Below are 23,584 nucleotides of genomic sequence, written 5' to 3' on the forward strand. Positions count from 1 at the left end.
TGATCTGGACAAGGTGCCATTCCATCACAAGGTAAAACCATACACACACACTATTGACAACTTAACATTGCCAGTTCACTTAACCTGCCTGCGTTTTGGACTGTGGGAGGAAAGTGGAGTACCCGGAGGAAACCCATGCAGAAAAAGAAAGAATATGCAAACTCCACACAGTGAGCAACCAGAGCACAAACCCTGGTCACCTTGTTGCAAGGTGGCATCATTACCACTGCACCAATGTGCCACCCTACACCAGTCATTCCTGTTAATACTATAAAAGGATAAGTGTCTATGTGTCTGTCCAGTTGCTTTGTCTCTGTCATTCCAACTGATTGCTCATTGCAAATATTTGTAGTAATGCATTTTTTTACTTGTTTGTAATGTACCATCTGTTGGAATGAAAAATGCAATGCATTTTATTACTACATGCATTTCAAAATACTGTACATTCTAATAGATGATGCAGTGGAAACGTTAACACTGAGGCATGCATTGATTACTTAGATTTCATCACATGTCAGATGGATACAACAGCTAGTACATTATATACTGTAGTTAACGAAGGAGACATCAACCTTTATTCTGGTGTCAGACACAAGACAGAACTTACAGTTTCAACACAGCATGCTTCAGAATTATAAGATTTTTCTTGTTTATTAATGTTGGTACAACACCTACAAAATAACTTTATAATTACTCACTTAAAAGGTATTTCTTTTTATTTGTGTTATTACAAATCAGCAGTCGAATGTATGGGTGGGATTCCAGTTGTAGCACAAGGAACTCTCAATTATCCCACAGGTCTTTTCACAATTTAATTACTTCTTAAAATCTAGTAATATATCCTTTAGAAATAACTTTGGAAATATCAAGAATATGTCAAAATAAATTAAATTAAAACTATCCACAGAAATTAGCATTCTTTGTGATTTGTATCCTGATAAGGAAATCATTATGCTCTTGAATATTTCAGACAGAGAAGCCACAATGACCAGGTGGAAATGTTTTTTCTGAATAAGGAGAAAATAATAAAATATTTATTTTCTGTATGAAAAGATCAAAATAAAATATTCAAGAGTAGAAACTGCAGATCTAACTTACCATGTAAATTTGAGAAAAGACCAAAATATGTTGGACACTTGACCTCAACCACTTCTCCAACTTTGGCATTTGGCCAGCAGGTTATATTATCCCACATTCCTCTGCACCCTACAGAAATGAAAAGATGTTAGAAGACAAGAAAAAAATCAAACTACCCAGCAGTAAGTTTTGATGTGGCAAAGGATCCCTAATTCTGGATTCAAATATGATAGAAAAACTAACCAGAATTAGAAACTAGGCAATTAACTAATCAAGTATACACATATTGTAACTAGTAACGAATGTTCATGCCAGCCATGCATAACACTTGTTGATCATTATACACATAACTGACAAAGTTATAGAAACTAATAAACAAGGAATACACACTTTATTGAAAACAGTTACTTCTACATAGGTGTTTTCATTGAAATAATTAATTAATAATTACTATGCTTTAGGTCACGTACAGGAATATTGGGCAGACCTAACTGCCCATTAAGTTCGCTGAATGACTTAAAGATTCTATCATTCTGAGACAGGGCTCATTACTGTAATACATTTGAAAGGAGATGGACCAACTTTCATTCAGAATAAGAATGTCAGCATTACTGTTATTGTGTAGGGTGCATAAATACAAAGCAATTCTTAGTTGTCACATTCAATCTGTGGTGAAGCATTTCTAGTCTGATAGTAGTGAGAATCATAAGCTCTTACCTATAGATTATGAGTCAAATCATTACTTAAACAAAACAGCAATCATACACCATGGCTATCACCATCACCAAACCTCACATCACATGAACATATATAGGAGATTCTGGACCCTCACCAGAGACAAAATTTTTCATCACCTTCACCAACAACCAATAATCTAGTCTCATACAAAACAAAGGTGTTGCATCCTTCTAATACAATTTCAGACACTTGAACAATCTAAGCCGAGGTGTACTGAAATTTTTACTCATAACGGCCCAATGTTCTCTCTTTATACAGTGTCAACGGCACCCGAGCACAGACAGGCAGACATCTTGTTTTTCACAACCACCACACGTTTATTTACACTATTTACAGTTCTTTGGTCACAAAGACCCCCCAAATAATGGTCACAAAGACCCCCAAATAATGGTCACAAAGACCCAGTTCAGTGCACAAACCCCAAATAACACAAAGTCCTGGCCACAATGCCTTTCTTCGGGCCGCCTCCACTCTCCACTGCTTCGTCCTCCTTCCACCCGACTCCAGCTCTGAATGAAGGGAGACGGCCCCTTTTATAGCTGACCCGGATGAGCACCTGGTGTTCCCGGCATTCCTTCGTTGGCCCCGCCCCAGCGTGGCGGAAGTGCCGGCTGTCCTCCCGGCTGCTCTCCGGGCGGCGTTATAAATCTTCCCCCCAGCACTTCCTGGTGTGGCGGGATTGCTGGGGAAACAAGTCCCCAAGGCATTGGGGCGCTCCTGGCGGTGACCACGGGCCCCTACAGGGAAGGGCTTCCATGCCCTCGACCCGTGGCCCCCAAAGCAACCCGGAAGGCAAACCCCACGTGATCCAGGCAGGGCTCTGACCCTCTTCCGGTCCCTCCTGGCGTCCCGGCCGGGTCATGGCCCCTGGCATCCCTGACAACAGATCTTTTGTTTATACCAGTAATACATAGCAGAATATTCTTTAGACACCAGCACTTTATTCACCTTTTTTATATTTTACTCCTTAATGATTTATAAGCTCAGGATCAGACGCTTCTTGCAAAAACTGGGAAGTTCCCCAAGACAGCACATTGATGGAGGTCGAGCATTAACTAAATATAGTTAAAAGTGTCATAAATTTGCCTCCAAAGTCTGACTGACCAAGTGTGTGATACAACCCTGAATATAACAAAGGAGTTACTAATTTCATTGATATAACACCAGGATTTTCATCTTCATAATTTTCATTCATTATGGGGTTAATGAAATTCTGGGCTAATTAGCTCACACCATCCTCAGTAACATCTTCCATTATCTGTTAAAGGATTACCAAATGCTAAGAGATAGAATCCATATATAATGTCCTAAATCTGCCACAGGGTTTCCTCCCTGTGGGCAATTCCTTCTACCCCCTCTTCAGGAAGTGCAAAGGATACATTCTAATGATATGCACAAACCACTTCAACCAGCCCTCTCAAATCAAACAAGCAGCAGTTCAGCTCTGAGATCCTTCCTTAGTGCTGAACTCTACACTTGTCACAGACAGTTAGTCTTCTTTTTGGCTGGCTGTACTTGAAATCTCATTCACTCAGGCACTACTCCGGCTTTGTGACTATAGATGAAAATGAGACTGGTAAATTGAAAGCTCTGACTGTGCACTCTTGTTTCTGCAACATTGACCGGTACATTCATAAAACCAGCTACTGTACAGACTCATTGATCAAGGACAGTTAGGACAGCACACAAGCTCCCTGAGGTCATGGTGAAGTTAGAATTATTTTTCTAAATCATTAAAATTGATAAAATGCTTCTGCTCTTACTCCTAAGAATTAAATCAATTTTGTGTTACTAATTTTTGAACTAGTTAGGACCATTTTCCTACTCTGAGATGCCTGAAAATATGGGCATTGGTCTCTAAAACTGAGAAGGTATTGACCATTAGCATTTGCTGTTCTGTAGTAATAAATGTATAAGATCATGCTTGTGTCTTTTTTTGTGCCAGCCAGTGGAGCTGAAGTACTGTTATTTTATCTTGAAAGCTTTACCTGCTAAAATCTAAAATACTGGATACCACAGCAGAACATATTATATAGTATTATACAGTGACAAAGGATGGAATAAACACTGGGCTCAAGAGAGCATACCTATCTATATGTTATATATATATATATTATATATATATATATATATATATATATATATATATATGTGGCCCCGGCCGGGCTGGAGCCCGCGGGACGCAGGAGGACATGAGGAGGGCTTGTGCCTCCTCCAGACCGCGAGGGGCGTCCGTCCTGGTTCTATTGGGAGCCACGGGTCGAGGGCATGGAAGCCCTACCCTGTAGGGGCCCGTGGTTGCCGCCAGGCGGCGCCGATGCCGGTTGATCCCATGCAGTCGCCGGCCGGAGCTGGAGCCCGGCCGGGACGCCTTGGAGGACGAGAGGAGGGCTTGTGCCTCCTCCACACCGCGAGGGGGCGTCCGTCCTGGTTCTGTTGGGGGACACGGGTTGAGGGCATGGAAGCCCTTCCTGTAGGGGCCCGTGGTCACCGCCAGGCGGCGCTCCGATGCCGGTTTGTCCCGCACGGTCCGCGGCTGGGGCTGGAGCCCGGCCGGGACGCCTTGGAGGACAAGAGGAGGCGAGTGCCTCCTCCAGACAGAGTGGGGGCGTCCGTCCTGGTTACGCAGGGGGCTTCGGGTACAGGGCATGGAAGCCCAGCCCTGTAGGGACCCGTGGCCACCGCCAGGCGGCGCCCCTGTGCCTAATTATCCCGGGAGCCCGGCACTTCCGCCACACCAGGAAGTGCCGGGGGGAAGACTTTATGTGGCGCCCGGAGAGCTGCCAGGAAGGCACCCAGCACTTCCGCCACGCTGGGGCGTGGCCAAGGAACAGGTGCCGGAAACACCTGGGGCTCATCCGGGAGCCTTATTTAAGGGGCCGCCTCCCTCCAGTCAGGAGTGGAAGTCGGGAGGAAGCAGACGGAACTGGAGAGAGAGGACGGGAGGCGGCCAGGAAGGCACAAAAGACTGTGGGCCTGGACTTGGGGAGATCGGTGCGAGAAGGCACTGGGGGTGCACGTGAGCACAAACTTTGTAAATAATACTGTAAATAAACGGTGTGTGGTGACAATATGATGTCCGTCTGTCTGTGCCAGGGCCAGCGTTCACAATATATGTTATATGTATATATAGTTGTGTATGCACATCCAAGAAACACCTTCTGGGTATGTCCAAGGTGAGCAACACCCTACCAGGGCAAGAGGCAGTGCTGTTGCTAATGGTGCCATCTTTTTTCCATCCTCAGCACCGAGAAGATGCCCAGTGAGGGCAATTGACCTTGTCCTATCTGTTCTTAGAATTTGAAACTTCAGTGTATAGATCCTTTAATAGAAGAGCAGTGGCTTTTACTTTTACTTTTATTATTTTTGTGCTAGAAGTAAATAGGGTAACCCATTTGGTGGCCTAACATTTCTTGGGACTTTGTCATATATCTATCACCTGACCACCATGGACGGACAGACAGACAGACATACATACATACAGATGCCTGGAAAAATAATTTAAAGGATGTGGCCTGGAAGTGAACAAAATGAGGCTGTTTGAATGCTTGAGGGTTAGATTAATTTAGTTTTTTTATATATAAAATATAAATATAGTTTATACAGTATATAAATAATTTTTAATGCATTGTCAGAGGTACACCTTTTTCCTTGATAATGTATATAATGATAATCTCCTGGAAAAACGAAGATCATGAACTGTTCAGAAAACATCTGGGGGAAGGGGATTCTAGAACTGCAGATGTAAAGTAGTAAAGAGAGAGCAGCTGGTGCTATTCAAAAGATAAGAAAAAGAAAAGCTAATAAGTATGTGCCAAAGCAGATATGTGGCAGATGTTTTCATTTAATGTTAGATAATACCAGCGCCATACAATAGTACAAAGAGTCATTTCTGGAGGGGACTTGATATTTCAGTACAGTTCACTCTGTATCTTCACCTAAATGACCCAGAATGATTAATGTTTGCCTATCTGGCAAAAGACTGCAACTCTAGTGGGGCATACAGCACAGAAAAGTCACACAACCTGTTATGGACAGTGTGAGAAGAAGAATGTCTTGAGATAGGAAAAAGGAGATAGTCTTGAAAAACAAGAATGAGAGATGAGAATATTAGAAAAGAAGAAGCAAAAATCATGATCTAGGAAAAGGCACTGATCAAAAATATCAACAAAAAACGGTCAAATAAAAATGCTACATCTAAAAACACAAAGCAAACATCATAAACCAGACAAAGCAAAACAGGCTCTAAAATGTCTCAAAACTCTTAGCCATCTCTATCATTATCAAAAGATATTTGTTTTAGGGGCTATATATAATGAGTGCAATGGGCTGGGATGTCACTGCAGAAAACAGCTGGGACAAAACTTGTAATATTCCCGTTGGATGTTGAAAGATGTTCAGATAATCTATTTCGAGTTAATATGAGAGAGGCCACAGATTTCTCGTAAAGCTGGAACATTACTTCTGTTATGTCTAAAGTGAAAACGACACACCACAAGAGAAGAAAGACAAGAGATCAGGAGAAAGATGGGAGTCAGGATAACAAAAATAAGACTGTACCCAGATAAGCCGACAAGACATAATATCAAAACCAAAATTAAATCCTTGCAGTCAAAATGAAGAAATACAAGTTGATTACCAAAATAATAAATACACATGCCTAGTTTTTTTTTCTTGTATCCACAAACTGGGGTCATCTGGAAATCTGAATGGATTAAATTTTATACCCACTGAGCTGGAACTCCATAGCAACTCCTTAAAAACACAAAAATAATTGGCCAAGGTGTATAGGAGTTCACAATTGTATTGCAAAAACATGTAAAAAATTTTAACAACTTAAAATGAAAGAATGCAAAAAAATTCAAACTTAATTTGCTAGATTACAATAGCAAAAAAAAAGAAACCAACTGCAAATCACATTACCCACTGGGTAATGGAGGACTGCAATGGTGCCAAGTAAGGAGAAATGGTACTATGTGACTATTTTAAAACTCGCGTCATAGAAGTACAGGTCAGCCATTGCCATATAACCCATTAGAAAGCAACACATGGTCCCAGGCTTGGGAGAGAGGCTAGTCATGATTCAGGGTTGTAATCACAGGAGGTGTAGCCTGTTCACTGGCATCAAAAACAGACTGCAGGCACTCAATCCCAGAGGTGATTCTGTGACTTGTCCAGAGATGCTTCAGGGAGTCGATGTAAATCCTCCTCAGTACAGAGGTACAGAATATGATATCAAGGATTGGAGTGTTTTTGGTCAAAGTCTCATTGGTTCAAAATGGACAGAGGGAGAGAGAATGAGTGTAGAGGTGAAAATGAAACTGCCTTGATTGGCAGAGGTGAGGAAGTGGGCAAGCTACTCCACTTTATAGTTTATGGTTCAAGACCAGTGAGAGCTAGACTGAGTATAGCAAATCTTGTTTTGTTTTATGTTGCCTTATTGGCATGTTCTTTTTATGTTCTTTCTGATGATCCTTCTCTTGTGTGTTTTTCTCATACTAGTAGGCTCCATTATGTTATTTTGGATGTGCAAAATGTACTGCAAGATTGAGTGTTTACAGTGATTCCTCGCTATATTGTCCTTTGACTTTCACGGCTTCACTCCATCGCGGATTTTATATGTAAGCATATCTAAATATATATCACAGATTTTTTGCTGGTTCGCGGATTTCTGCGGACAATGGGTCTTTTAATTTATGGTACATGCTTCCTCAGTTGGTTTGCCCAGTTGATTACACACAAGGGACGCTATTGGCAGATGGCTGAGAAGCTACCCAATCATAGCACGTAGTATGTATTAAATAAAATTCCTCAATGATATACGATATGATTCCCACGCGGTCCTTCGCATACTTAAAAGCCCGATGTGGAATATGGCCGGCCAGTCATCCCGGCCAATACCCTCAGGCCACCAGGTGGAACCCTCCCTGCAGCGTGGAGGTGCCCCGAATGCCAGCAGGGAATTATGGACAATGGAGTTTTTATCCACAGCCCTGCTGGATACCACTGGGGCCGCTAGCAGGCGCTACAGGTAGAAGCAGCAGTTATTTGCCCTATACCCCGGAAGTACGTCCGACTCACATGGACACGAGGACTGATGTCATTCCGGGTTGAAGAAAAGGAGTTTTTATCTTACCTGGAAGTGTTACCAGTCACATGGACGGAGACAGAAGAAACACTTCTGGGTCAAGGACTATAAAAGGACTGTGGGAGATCCCAGACATCGAGATGAACTGGGTGGAAGGGTGGCAACGCGTCTGGGATTAGGAGGATCGGTTTATTGTGTATTATTGAATTATTGTATGAGTATTGTGGAGTGGAGGGTGCTTTGTGCACTGTTTATTAATAAAAAGTCAACTTGTTGGACTTTTACCTGGTGTATGACGTATTGTCCGAGGATTCAAGAGGATGATAGCGCCCTCTATCTGTCACACCGAACAGCACCTATTGGTTTTTGATTGTTTGCTTTTCGCTCTCTCTGACATTCCCTGCTTCTGACGGAGGGGGTGTGAGCAAAGGGGCTGTTCGCACACTGGCCTAGAAGATACGGACGCTCCTCTAAAAAATGTTGAAAGACTACCTTCACATTGCTTCCTTTCCTGCAGCTGCTTTGTCACACAGTGCTTCGCATACTTAAAAGCCCGAACAGCACCTAATGATTTTTGATTGTTTGCTTTTCTCTCTCTGTCTCTCTCTCTCTTGCTGACGTTCTCTGCTCCTGACACGCACTCCTTTGAAGAGGAAGATATGTTTGCATTCTTTTAATTGTGAGATGGAACTGTCATCTTTGAGACAAATGTTTATTTGCAGTGTTTAAAAGTCCCTGCCTCTACAACCTCCTGTGTTTCTGAACAAATCTGTGACCCAAGCGCGACAATATGAAAATAACAATATAAATATATGGTTTTTACTTCGTGGATTTTCACCTTTCGCAAAGGGGTTCCGGAACGCAAACCCCGTAATCGAGGAGGGATCACTGTATTGCCTTTCCAGTATTTTTCACTTGCATATTTTCTCATGATCAGACTTGTTCTGCTGTGCACAGTCACTCTCTGCTTTTGATTCCAGTGATATAAAATGTGTGTAAGTAATGCTAATTAGTGTGTGAAACACACATGTTATTGGAGAAAATCTAAGACAAAAAGCACAACATGATTTTACGTCAGTACTCAATTCCAGATCTCACACATATGGAACCAATGCAGTTAGGAATCAGAAAAAGTTTACAATTTTTTTAAAATCGTTTTAAAATGGATTGATTGACATAATAAATACATCCGTCCCCATGTTCATAACCTGGATTTGTCCATCTACTGTATTAAAGACTCCTTCTTAAGCTACTATTGGTATAATATAACAAATGATATTGAAACAAGAAACAGCATTCGGGTCAATGAAAAAAATCCTTACCATGTCAGTCTAATTTCTTAAGAAAATTAAATTGAATATTTGCTCTTTGAGGTTTGTCATTTTTAATCAATTGCCTCAATAAAAGAGGCCCGACCTTTTTGTTTAAGCTTGCTAATCTTCTAACAGGATGTATTTGCTGGTTTGCTGATGGTTATTGCTTAAATTTAGTAAAGCAGCCTCCGGCAACAGTGGTCACATTAAAAATAAGCACTGGCCCAAAGCTCTATTGAATTTTTTGTGTCCTTTGTTATCAACGATTAAAGATCAACTTAAACTACTGACAGCCAAAGGAATATCTACTCCTTGCATATCCCCTTATATTTACCAAATATATGCATGATTTCAATTCCAATCACCATTTTCCTTGCATAACAATGACTTGTATGTAATAAATAATGACACCTTCATAAAGTGAGGGTTGGTAGTGTGATACAGTCAATTACACAGAATCCGGCTACTTACACAAAATAAAGTTTTGAACTTCAAATTGTAAAAAGAAGCAAAAAGGCAAATAGCTGTGCTTTACTCTGATCTTTTGCATGCTTTCAGCAGAAGACAATTCCAGTACATGCTGCTTGTGTGCCACATGAATAATAAGCTGCATGAATCCCTATTTTTGCAACAGCAGATGCTCAATACGCAGCCAGCTAAAGACAGTGGTGAGGAAGTTCCCTCTAAGGAGTGGTATGGTGCATGTAATTTTTTTGTGTGAGCAACAAATTCTAAAATCCAACAATTTTTGAGCGCAAGTATTAGAAATACATTTCTATATATAGCAAAAAAAAAAAAATCACACATGTGATCCTTTAATGTATTGCATATTTAATGCTAAACTAAACTAAATAAAACACTTATTTCTACTCATAATTTCACTGAATATTCAAAAGTTTTACCTTCTGACCTTTTCGGTCTTCCATAAATTATAACATTTATGAACATTAACAGTGTGCCCAGAATTTAAAAAGTGTAATTCTCATGAAGTTTTCCATATGTTGCTATGATTTCTAGATTTGTCTAAATCCTCTTTTACAGACAACAGTTGAGGCCTGAAATGTGCCACACACATCCAAAAGTGAAAAGAACTCCTTCAAGTGATCCTGTTGTTTAGTAAATGTAACCATATCTTAAAATGGCTTTATATTTCCAGTTCCTTAATCAGTATGTTACTTTTCACATCATGAAGATATTTGTAAGACTGGTCTCTGACTATATGACTTCTCTCAAGGTAGACCACCTGGACCCACTGCAGTTTGCCTATTGGACAAAGACTTGAGTACAGGATACAAGCATCAAACTGCTCCACCAAGCTTATTCTCACCTGGACAAAGCTGGTAGCACTGTGAGGATTATGTTCTTTGATTTCTCCATTGTATTCAATACCATCCAGCCATCCTTGTTAAGGGGTAAACTCAGAGATATGCAGGTGGATGAACCAAAGGTGTCCTGCATAATGGACTATCTGTAGGAAGACCACAGTTTGTAAAGCTCAAGGACTGTGTTTCTGATATGGATGTGCGCAACACTGGAGCCCCAAAAAGGACTCCTTTTCTCTTCACTCACTATACAGTAATCCCTCGCTATATCGCGCTTTGACTTTCGCGGTTTTGCTCTATCGCGGATTTTATATGAAAGCATAACTAAATATATAACGCGGATTTTTCGCTGCTTCGCGGGTTCTGCGGACAATGTGTCTTTTTACTTCCTGTACATGCTTCCTCAGTTGGTTTGCCCAGTTGATTTCATAAAAGGGACGCTATTGGCGGATGACTGAGAAGCTAACCAATCAGAGCACGCTGTTAAGTTCCTGCTTGCTGACTGCAGTGTTAACCAGGAAGTCTCATCTTGCTCATTCAGCATCAACGTGTTTCGCTGTGTAAAGAGTTGTGCTCTTTTGTGTTTATCTTTGTGCATAGTCAAGCCCTTCATTATGGCTCCAAAACGATCTGCTGCTGCTTCAGGGGCCGTGCTCAAGCGCAAACGGAAGATGTTAATGATTGCCGAAAAGGTAAACGTTTTGGATTTGTTGAAGGCTACGATTCTTTTTATTTAAAAAGTAGGAAAGGAATATAAGATCTACGGCCGCAGTGTCCTTTTAACCAGGGTGCAAAACAAGTTGTAATTGGATGTAATAAGGCAGTAGTCTGGATGGAATCTGCTTTAGGGATTTGGATTGAAGACTGCCAGAAGAAGAACAACGGCAGTGTTACACAATCGCCTGAAGTGGCTCCTTTAAGGGCTGTAACGCTCTCCTTTGTTGTGCAGTAAAATAAAACTCATTGTTATCGGACAAGTCATCGTGTCATTGTTGGTGAGTAACCATAATTAATTTTCTACTTACAGTACTTAGTACATGTATGTACGTTTAGTGTCACTGTACACACATTTACTGTATACTATATTTGTTGCATTGTACGTATTTATTGCTGGTGGCATGTCTATCGTAATGGTTGTAACGTGATATCGGAGACACTCAATATCTTTAAAATAATATTTAGGTTTTACTGTATATAAACTGTGTTTATATACATAATTTCAATAAATCTTACCTAATATCTAAGAGAATACAAAGGGATTATGCTGTATAACTGTGCGGGGAATATTTATAAACATTGTGGGAGAGTTTATAAGGGCTTAAAATATATAAAAATAACCATAGAAACATATGGTTTCTACTTCGCGGATTTTCATCTATCGCGGGGGGGTCTGGAACGCAACCCCCGCGATCGAGGAGGGATTACTGTACCTCTGACTATAAATATAACACCAGGTCATGTCACTTGCAGAAATTCTGTGATGATTCTGCACTTATAGGGTGTATTGATAAGCTGGATGAGACAGAAAAGAGGAGTCAGGAGGAGGACTTTACTTCTTGGTAAAAGAATGAACTGTCTGCAACTTAATATCAGCAAAACCAAGGAACTGTTTTTTGTCTTTCACCACACCAAAGAGCCTCTATGGCTGGTCACTGTTAAGGGAGTGGATGTGGAGGTGGTGCACATTTTGGAGTGTGATCATAGTGTGTATGTATGTATGTGTGTATTTACTTACTTATGTACCTATTTATGTATTCATTTATTTAAAAAGTTTCTGTGAAAAGACAAATTTCCCTCAAGGAACAAACAAAGTTCTATCTATGCTGGCTGCGATAGGCTCCAGCATTAAGTGAGTTTAGAAAATGGTATAGTATTAAAATGTTTATAGCAATCCTGGAGTTTGTCTTCTTAAGCAATTTGTCTCCAGTTTTCTACCTTTTGGTTGATGTACTTACTTATCTAGAAAAATCTTGCTTTTTGCATTATATAAAATTGTCTCTGTGATGGGTGCTACAAGCCTGTTTCTGGCTAAGAGGCTGTGTTTATCTTGGTGTGTGTTTAATTTGATCTTTCCAGTTTTGTGGTTAGACTTGGAAATAATTACCCATATTAAAATTAGGACCACTTTTTTTTTTTTTTTTAAAAAGTTTCAGCTAAAGCCTTTGCCAGTTAAGGCTAAACACTCACAAATGAAATGATACCAAAAGTACAGTACCATTTCCTATTATAAAGGTAGCCACAGTAATTTAAAAAAAAATTTATATACAGTATATTGGTCACAAGACATTATATCTTGATTTTCATCAAAATCTGAGGAGGTGTGTGCTAGATTTGAAAAAGCCAATCAGGAAGCCTACACATGCACTGTTCCCTTTCTAGAAAAGAAGCAAGCAGTATGATGCTCTTGTTTCAAAGATCAGTCTTTGTGTAGAAAGAACAGGTATTTGCATTGAAAATTATTTTTTCAATTATTTGCTAGATTTGCACCTGACTGCACAGTAGGAGTTGTAACACCAGATATGCAGTGTGCAGTTCTAGTCATGCAGTGTGTGTAGTCTGTGCATTCTTTCCATGTTATTGTGGTTTGCCCTTTTCAATCCCAAAGCCATTTAACTTTAACCTTTAGGCGTTGCCGCTTCAGTTTAAGTACTTTGTAACTAATAGATTTTCTTAAGTAGTGGGTGGTTGCGAGGCTTTCATTTTTTTTTAATGTTTATATCTATATGGTTGTATTCTGTTAGGTAATGACAATGTCAGAAAGTAGTACAATGATCTGATGCCAATCAAGACAGGTCAAGCAACAGCTTTCCATTTTTGTGACTTTTTTTTTTTACGTGAAAGTTACGTAACCTTGCATGCTTTGCTGCTCATTAGCAAAAGAACATACAGTGCATCCAGAAAGTATCCACAATACATCACTTTTTCCACATTTTGTTATGTTACAGCCTTATTCCATAATGGATTAAATTAATTTTTTTCCCTCAGAATTCTACACACAACACCCCATAATGACAACGTGAAAAAAGTTTACTTGAGATTTTTCCAAATTTATTAAAAATAAAATAATTGAGAAAGCACATGTACATAAGTATTCACAGCCTTTGCCATGAAGCTCAAAACTGAGCTAAGGTGCATCCTGTTTCGCCTGATCATCCTTGAGATGTTTCTGCAGCTTAATTGGAGTCCACCTGTGGTAAATTCAGTTGATTGGACATGATTTGGAAAGACACACACCTGTCTATATAAGGTCCCACAGTTGACAGATCATGTCAGAGCACAAACCAAGCATGAATTCAAAGGAATTGTCTTTAGACCTCCAAGACAGGATTGTCTCAAGGCACATATCTGGGAAAGGTTACAGAAAAATGTCTGCTGCTTTGGAGGTCCCAATGAGCACAGTGGCCTCCATCATCCGTAAGTGGAAGAAGTTCAAAACCACAAGGACTCTTCCTAGAGCTGGGCGGCCATCTAAACTGAGCAATCGGGGGAGAAGGGCCTTAGTCAAGGAGGTGACCAAGAACCTGATGGTCACTCTGTCAGAGCTCTAGAGGTCTTCTGTGGAGAGAGGAGAACCTTCCAGAAGGACAACCATCTCTGCAGCAATCCACCAATCAGGTCTGTATGATACAGTGGCCAGACGGAAGCCACTCCTTAGTAAAAGGCACATGGCAGCCTGCCTGGAGTTTGCCAAAAGGCACCTAAAGGACTTTCAGACCATGAGAAACAAAATTCTCTGGTCTGCTGAGACAAAGATTGAACTCTTTGGTGTGAATGCCAGGCGTCACATTTGGAGGTAACCAGGCACCGCTCATCACCAGGCCAATACCGTCCCTACAGTGAAGCATGGTGGTGGCAGCATCATGCTGTGGGGATGTTTTTCAGTGGCAGGAACTGGGAGAATAGTCAGGATAAAGGGAAAGATGACTGCAGCAATGTATAGAGACATCCTGGATGAAAACCTGCTCCAGAGCGCTCTTGACCTCAGACTGGGTCGACGGTTCATCTTTCAGCAGGACAACGACCCTAAGCACACAGCCAAGATATCAAAGGAGTGGCTTCAGGACAACTCTGTGAATGTCCTTGAGTGGCCCAGCCAGAGTCCAGACTGAACATCTCTGGAGAGATCTTAAAATGGCTGTGCACCGACGCTTCCCATCCAACCTGTTGGTGCTTGAGAGGTGCTGCAAAGAGGAATGGGCGAAACTGGCCAAGGATAGGTGTGCCAAGCTTGTTTGCTGCCAAAGGTGCACCGGCAAAGTATTGAGCAAAGGCTGTGAATATTTACGTACATATGATTTCTCAGTTTTTTTATTGTTAATAAATTTGCAAAAACCTCAAGTAAACTTTTTTCACGTTGTCATTATGGGGTGTTGTGTGTAGAATTCTGAGGAAAAAAATGAACTTAATTCATTTTAGAATAAGGCTGTAACATAACAAAATGTGGAAAAAGTGACGCGCTGTGAATACTTTCCGGATGCACTGTACATTGTTAATTAGGTAAGTAAAGAAAAAGAATTATGTACACATAAGGGAAAATTCTGGTCCATCAGATTTTTTCATACCAAAAACACCACTGCTGCTGAACATCTTATTTTTATACAATGCTCTAGTATGAGTTTAGGGATTCTTCTCCTGAGCTTGCCATTAACAAAGAAATTGGAAATAAGCTACCAAAACAAACTCCAGAATTTAAAAAAGCTGAAAAAATAATGTATCTGAGCATTTTAATATTTACTTTAGAATTTTCACAAATGGCATCAAACATAAACATATCATTTATTATGACATTTTTTCCATCCATCCGTTTTCAAAGTTATTAAAATCAAAAATGCAAAAAGGATTGATGGGTGGTGGGACCTACTGATATTCTCTCTCTAATTCAATGTCATTTACTTTTTGACAAATAAAAGGCACACCATAAATGAACTGTGTCACTTTTGAGTACCCACAATAATCAGAATAATTTTTGCCTCATACTTTGACTTTCTTATTTGCCTTCACAGCTTCATCATCACATTTTCTACAATCTTTAAATTGAAGGCAGACATTAGCTACGAAATAAAAGCTCAAAGCACTCATATAATTACTCTGAACAGCCATCTGTCATTTTGGAAGCAGCAGGATTTCATTGAGGAAACTTTTGAATGAATTTGCTCACAGGCTGAAAGAGGATGTATCAAAAATGAATATTTTATTTATTTATTTTATTTGTCATTGAGTCTTCATCAAAGGAAATGTGCTCTCCCCATGCCTATGAATATTTAATGTATTGTCTGAGTTGCATTATTATTCATACTTGCTTTGCCACATGATTTTTCTCACAAAGCAAATGCAAAATGAAATACATAATCTAGAACCCACAGTGAACCCAGCCAGCACAGTTACTAACTTGCATACTTATATAAAATGCAGATATATTTTCCATCCAGTGACTGACTTTCTGAAACAGGCATAACACATAAGTTGTTAGGTGTAGAAGGGGTGATTAAAGACAAGGGATAATTAGGGGCCCAGAATCACCAGGCTATGGTGGACAATTTAGCTTGGACATCAGGATACACCCTTTTTATACAGGATGTCCAGTAATCATTAATGACCACAGAGAGTCAGGACCTTGATTTTACATCTCATCCAAAGGACAACACCGATTTTACACAACAGTGTCCTCATCACTGCACTGGGACATTGGCATCCAGTCAGTCCACAGAGTGTGTGTCCCCTGCTCACCTCACTTTATCGAGCTTCCTTTCTCCCCTGGGATGTGTTTATTGATGAAAAGCTTGACTAGAACCAATATCAACCCTATTGTACCGATGGGGAAATATTTACAAGAGAGAGAGATATGGTGCAAAAAGAGATATATATACTTATGTTGCTTTAAAAGATCACATTCATTCCCAGAATAAAATGCATAATCCTGTATACATAAATATTCAAGCTGGAGAAAAGCCAAGGGACATCACAGCCAAGTGGGAGAATGATGACACTCAGATGTTCCTTCCAGCAAGGAATGTCAGCAACATAGTGCGACTCTTCTGACATTGTGCTGGATCCTCGTCAGTATAAACACTCACAAAATTATATAGTCATAAAATTCTTGTCAGATATGGAACAGAGGGGAACTACCTCCTGTTATCATTTATAGCTTCGGCAGACTGTGGCTCTGTTGTGGTCTATCAGCACTATTTAAAATAACCTGCTTGTGTATCCTTCACCTGTTTTCTACCCATCTCTCTGGTAGTGTCTCTCTCTCTCTCTCAGCTGAATTGCCAATCTTTGAAATAAACTTCACAAATTATATTGACACTAACTTTCTTAACTAATAACCTACACTCACCAACATCTGTTACATCAGCACCCAAAGTTTCTCCTTGTTGGTCTCCCATTCAAATACTAGCCGGGCCTGAACTTGCTGAGCTTCAGGTGGATTACTTGTTCTGAACTGCATGTGGGCATATTCAGTGAACCTTCCTATTAAATGTACCTTTCTAACTAAATAATGCATTGTGACCAAAGAAATGTTTCCTAAAACAGAAGTAAATGTTTTCAAATGAATTAAGCATGCTGACACCCAATAATATTTGGAAATTTCTATTTTTATTCCATTGTACAGTGGATGGAACTCATCTTTCACAGCTCTAGCAGGGTGGGTTTAAATGCTTTCTTGCTTAAGGCCAAGTCACATTAGATGACTTTTCCATAGATTTTCTGCTGTAGCCTTCATTTACATAATCTTGGTTAGTTGGAGACCATCAGATACATACTCCTGTGAAGCCAATTGCCTAACGTGACATACCTTACAGCTGAGACCATCTAGTCTGTGTCAGGCTATGATAAAATCAAACAGGTTTGAATTTTTTTAGTCAGAGAGACAGGCTCGTTGTGTACATGAGTGTTCATCCAGAACATTCAATGCACAGAACGTAGCAAACAAGGAATAATGAACACACATGCTTTGAACCTCACAAACAGAAGAGAATCTTGTCTGTCTGATGCGTTGTGCTTTATAAACTAAAAGAGAAAGGATGAAAGAACAGAACAGAAAGGCAGAGACTATGGTAGAACGCACAACTTTTACTTCAAATACATATTTTATTGTTTACTTTTCACAAATATAAGTTGACAATTCTTTAAACCTCACATTGACTCCAATTTTGTCGTAACTGTGAGTGACAGAGACCACATATTGCCGGTGACTATACATTGGTCACTATTACCACTAGTCCAGTGATGTCTTAGATTGCCAAAGTATGATTTTGTTTTCACAGAAAGGTTTTGTCCTTGCAACAGATTATGTTTATTTTTAACACATGTAATATGTTCTCTGCATACACAACATATACACTCAGCAGAGGTCTTTTTAGGAGACTTTTCAACTAATGAAGGTATATCTATATCACTAGCAAAATACCCGCGCTTCGCAGCGGTGAAGTACTACTTTCAAATTTTTATTTGGTAATTCAGGTGACAAAATGTTTCCAAAATCATTTGTGTTGAAGTTCATTTAGTCTAATTTATTAAGTACTTGTACATCAGGCTAACCGCTATCAGAAGTCAGCACTCTAGTGATGAAAGGCTTTGGTGTAAAAAATACAAAATCAAGCATGCACATCACACTTGGGCTTGACACAGCAGAAAATTGTGTATTTTCCAGGAGCTCACAAAGGGACTCCATCTTCATATTCGCAGAACTGTTTATGCATTTCCATTTTGCTGAGGTCGTGCAGATTTTCTTAAAGAATGCACATCAATCCAAGTGCTGCTCTTTTAACAGTAAGATTAATCCAAATGATTCATGGTTTTCTTTTAGTTCAGAATCCACTGCTACAAACTACTGATGTTGTTATCCTTATTGGTAATTAGGCCAGCAGCTTAGTAAACACTTGAGGATACAGCCATATGTCTTCATTGTATCCACTGGCAAAATACTGTATACAATTAGGATTAAGTCACCTGTAATGAAAGATTACCACTGAATCCATTAGTGTCGGAAACACCCTGAGTAAATGTATTAAACAAAGTGTGTTCCTCTTCGTTTCTGCATTTCAATTTCACATACGACACATTTTGAAATTTTATTTGCTAAGAATTTATGCCACAGGTCTGTAAATATACATATTATTCTACAGTAAACTGTTAAAAATCATCCACCCATCCGTTTTCTGCACTCACTTACTTCAAGACGGGTCTGTGGCAAACTGGACCCCATACCAGCGCCAAAAAAATACAAGGCAAGAAAATAATATGAATGGGATGCAAGGTTATCACAAAGAGACATGAACAACTAAATCACCAGAAGAAAACTCGACTCAAATATGGGGAAAACAACACAGGGATACAAACACAAACAAATTTAAAAAACTAAAATACTACAAGAAAACGTATTAAAATATGGTGAACACATTATAGAGGTATAAAGACAAACAGACCCGGACAACTAAAATACCAGAACAAAACTCACTCAAATATGGTGAGAACAGGGAGAACATGCAAACGTATCATAGACAGTGATCATGTGGGTAAATGAATTTGGAGCACAGATCATTGCACCACCATGATACGCACAGCTAAATTTGACTTCTACTGAAAGACATGACAGATAAATAAAATATTAAACAAGACACAGTATAACCACATATAGGAAGTTGCTTACCCTGAAGTATGGCCCATTTTAAAAATAGGGAAGTACAACTGTGAGAACAGGGAGAACATGCAAACGTATCATAGACAGTGATCATGTGGGTAAATGAATTTGGAGCACAGATCATTGCGCCACCATGATATGCACAGCTAAATTTGACTTCTACTGAAAGACATGACAGATAAATAAAATATTAAACAAGACACAGTATAACCACATATAGGAAGTTGCTTACCCTGAAGTATGGCACATTTTAAAAATAGGGAAGTACAACTATTATCTCCATACCACAACATTCACAGATCTAATACATCCAGCACTGGGTTGCAGGAAACCATAATCTATAACAGCAGCACTGAGTGCAAGACAGAAAATGGCTCTGGACAATATTCTGACGGTTTTGTTAGTCAGTCAGTCAGTCAGACATTTCCCAACCTGCTATATCCTAACACAGGGTTACGGGGTCTGCTGGAGCCAATCCCAGCCAACATAGGGCCAACTTGTCCCTAGTGTGTGCTTGGTGTGTGGGTGTGTGTGCGCCCTGCGGTGGGCTGGCACCTTGCCCAGGGTTTGTTCCTGCCTTGCACCCTGTGTTGGCTGGGATTGGCTTCAGCGGACCCCTGTGACCCTGTGTTAGGATATAGAAGGTTGGAAAATAACTGACTGACATGACTATTTATTAAACCTTAGCATTTTCCTAAAATCACCCTTCCAAAGACCAGTTGCATTACTGTATATACAAAATAAACAAATTCTTCCTCCAAATGTCCTCCTGTAGAGTGTTGCCCACTGCCTCCTGACTCATTCAATGTGAGGTGATGGGCTTCTTTTCAAACTGGACCCGGAAATGCTTCCAATTCCATGCCATGTCTTCCAGGAAGGACTTCTGGGCCAAATAGAAAGTAGGAAGGACCTCCGCCGACAGCAATCTCTATAGGCACCCAAAGACTTATTTAAGATATCAAAGAATTAGAGTTTACTGGAGGTTTTGTGTAAATTGAGTCGGCGGACTGAACCGGGCCAGAAGTGTTTGACAGCTCAGAACCTTTTTTAAGATATGCAGGAGTAATTCCACAGCAGCGCTTGCCACCATGCCACCATACTGCCTCTATGAAACTTGCCATATCAAAAAGATTGACTGAATGTAGTAGAACATAGCTACACTCTTTATTCAACCAGAAGAATACATTTATTGCTTCATAGGCAGAACATTCAAATAAGCTGCTGACTTGATGCTCAGTGACACATTCTGTACACTAGACATCCTAGTTAAAGTCAGTACCACATCAAAAGAGTTGTTGCCAGGCATTTATATGTCAAAGTATCCTTGAGGAATTCTCTGTGTATTAAATGCACTCTCTGACTCAGCTGAGAAGCAGCAGAAACCCTTCTGTGGGTGTTGAAATGAATTCTCTTTCCAGAGTTGGTAAAGACATTTATCCTTTTCAGTTGCCAACAGTTATCTTTCTAACCTGCCAGGAGCTCAGATCTGTACGGTTCAAAGCATACACTGCAGTGACTGGTATGTGGGAAGAATCTGACATCAACATTCAGCATTCAGAAGCACAAATAATTAATCATAAAATATGGTATCTTGTGTGCCTGTTATCTATCGAGCATGATTTCTAAGCCCTCAGCTATGTGAGTAAACCTGCAAATAACCTTACTGACATACCATTTTGTATTTTATACAGTGGGGGCCATCCACAACTTAAATGCTGGAAAGATACACGTTACGTTTAGCTTACAGCTAAGAGTACATGTTCAATATGGAAATGTATTCCAGTAACAATATTGAAGGCAACACTGGTTTTTTTAACCACTGATATGATACACACAGATGAATATTTTTTTTTCAATCAAGTGAGGGTTAAAAAAAATTACAAAAAAAAAACCAAAACATTTCTCATCAGTTTCAAACGTCTCTTTCTTTTATATTTAAAATGCTGCTAGTTCGTAAACACTGAATAATTCACTTCTACCCTTTAGCAGCACATTAACATCCTACTTTATAATTCAAACATCTAAATTAAGCACTCCCATGAAGGATTGTGGAGTTCTCTTTCTTTATACAGTATTTCTACAGGACTGCAACGCTATGCATTTTAGGAAGCTGCTGAGGACAATTGCTCAGGTAGTTTGTATGAAAAGCTCTTTTCATGTTAACATGAACGGACAGCTCCTTCTCTCTCTACATTACTTGGGAAGTCCCTTGTATGCGTAATGGGATGCCATTACAATAAAAGGAGTGAATCTGACTTTTGTTCCATGCAGAGATTTTAACCTCGTATGAAGTGATCTAATCACTGTCACAGTAGATGTTTCTGACTGAGCACAATAAGAGAAAAGAAATAATCCTAATCCTCTTTTACTTGCAGAATCATGCTAGGATACTTCACTTCCTTCACTTTTAATGGAAATGCTTGGGAGAGCAACACTATGTGCTTTTGTTAGCCTTGCCATTCTATGGCCAGCTTGCTCAATGGCCCTAAGAAAAAGTCTTAAATAACTTGCTGCAGTTTTACAGATGTGTATCTTAGTATATGGCATTGAACCATAAAAAGTACAATATAAAATAAATAATTGTTAATATAGTGATCTAGGCAGAACTCCTTATTACGACTCCTTTCTATTTTAATTTATCAATAATGGAGCAGACAAAATTCTCTCCAGCCTTCCATCTTAAGCTCATGGGACACATCTCTTGATTGCTCCCTACTTGTGCTTAATTCCACAGTGTCTATCAACATCAAATTAAGCAGGGTGGGAAAGTAAGCTACTCTCCTCTTATTTAAAAAAAAAAAAGCAAAAACTGACGAATTATGATGATATAATTTTTATATTGTAGTTAGTTGGAGATTGCATTGGTGATCTGAAATTGTCCCTAGTGTGTGCTTGTGTGTGGGTGTGTGTGTGTGTGTGTGTGTGTGTGCCCTGCGGTGGGCTGGCACCCTGCCCAGGGTTTGTTCCTGCCTTGCACCCTGTGTTGGCTGGGATTGGCTTCAGCCAATTTTTATATTGTAGTTAGTTGGAGATTGTACCATTTGCAAGCAGCATGCATAACAACAGAATTGCCAATCTATTACTTTATCTCCTTCTTGTTAAACCATTCACATATTTTAAAAATGATTACTCTTTGTGACAGCCCACGTTGGCTACATAGTCCTCGGCAGCTTGAACAAGGAACAGACAATAGTAGTAAACCAAGACAAGCTTGGAAAATGAGAAAATACAGTTAGCAAGAGGTAGGTGCAAGTGTGACAATGCTTTTATATACAATAAACACTGTCCTAAAAGTGCTATGCATCAATAAATAAATAAATCCATAATAATACGGTGTAGTTTGTGGAGGATAAAAACAATAATCCAGATAAAACAGTCACACACATCCAGGTAAAACCGTATCTACATCAAGTTCTTCTTCAGCTAGCCCAGTGCATCCTTCATTCTATATGTCACAGCTCACCCAGCTTTCCTGACTTCTGCCCTGCCTGTCTCAATTGGCATCCGCCATCATTCCTTACGTCAGCGTAGTACTACCTGGATACCTGAAAGGTTTGTTCTACATCCCCGCTCCTACATTACTCACTGAGGATATCCCACAGAGCGCCATTCCCTTTGCTCTGTTCATGGGTCCTGGTCCCTCTGTCTCCTCTGACATGCGCTGCTGCTGCCATCTGGTTTCCTCATAACCATTGGCCTCTCCAGCTATTCACAGGAGTGTCTTTTTCTTTTTCTCTTTGGTGTGAATAAAGCACTTAAACAATCAGCCTGTATTTGTACATTAATGCGTGATCAGTCAAGCACCTCAATCAACCCTGGAGTGGCGCTTGCACATTTACATATGCACCTGCATAGAGCCTGCACGGTCTGGGAACCCCGATTACTTATTTAACATGCATCATGCCACTAACCTCACTCGTCACACTCTTACATATTATGGTCATATTAGAGAAAGTCATTTTAGCATCACAGCTCCAAATTAAGTTAAGCAGGTTTGTAAACTGATGAAAGATTAAAGTAACACCAGTAAGACTATGGCATATTAGATGTGTTTTAGTTGGAGGAGATATCAAATTTAATGACTGCAGTTGCTGAATATCATCACAGTAAATTTGTAATCTTGTTTTTCTTTTCTTGTAACTTTCTCTTTGTTATCTTGTAAAGGACTTTGACATACAATAGAAAATGTTCTATATAAATAAATGTTCTTGTTGTTGTCAGATTACTCCTGTATGACAAATTACATGACTCTGTGCATAAATTTCAGTACAGTTTCACATCTCCAATGCACTACAAGCTTGCTGCATTCTGACAGACAAAAATGTGCTACCCCAGTGACTGTGCCATGACTTTCCAGGTATGGCAGTATGGCGGATGGCCAGGACCCATGCCCGGCCGGGAC

General features: G+C 39.8%; 1 protein-coding gene across 1 annotated transcript in view; it reads right to left on the minus strand.

Annotated features, from left to right (window-relative positions):
* Nucleotides 1–23,584, minus strand: part of vipr1b (vasoactive intestinal peptide receptor 1b) — a 239,703-nt gene that overhangs the window by 165,889 nt on the left and 50,230 nt on the right. The window contains exon 3 of the mRNA XM_039753682.1: nt 1,099–1,206. Within this exon, the coding sequence (XP_039609616.1) occupies nt 1,099–1,206 (108 nt within the window). The remainder of the gene's footprint in view (nt 1–1,098; nt 1,207–23,584) is intronic.

This window comes from Polypterus senegalus, chromosome 5 (genome assembly GCF_016835505.1).
Source record: "Polypterus senegalus isolate Bchr_013 chromosome 5, ASM1683550v1, whole genome shotgun sequence".
In the NCBI taxonomy this organism is placed as follows: Eukaryota; Metazoa; Chordata; class Cladistia; order Polypteriformes; family Polypteridae; genus Polypterus; species Polypterus senegalus.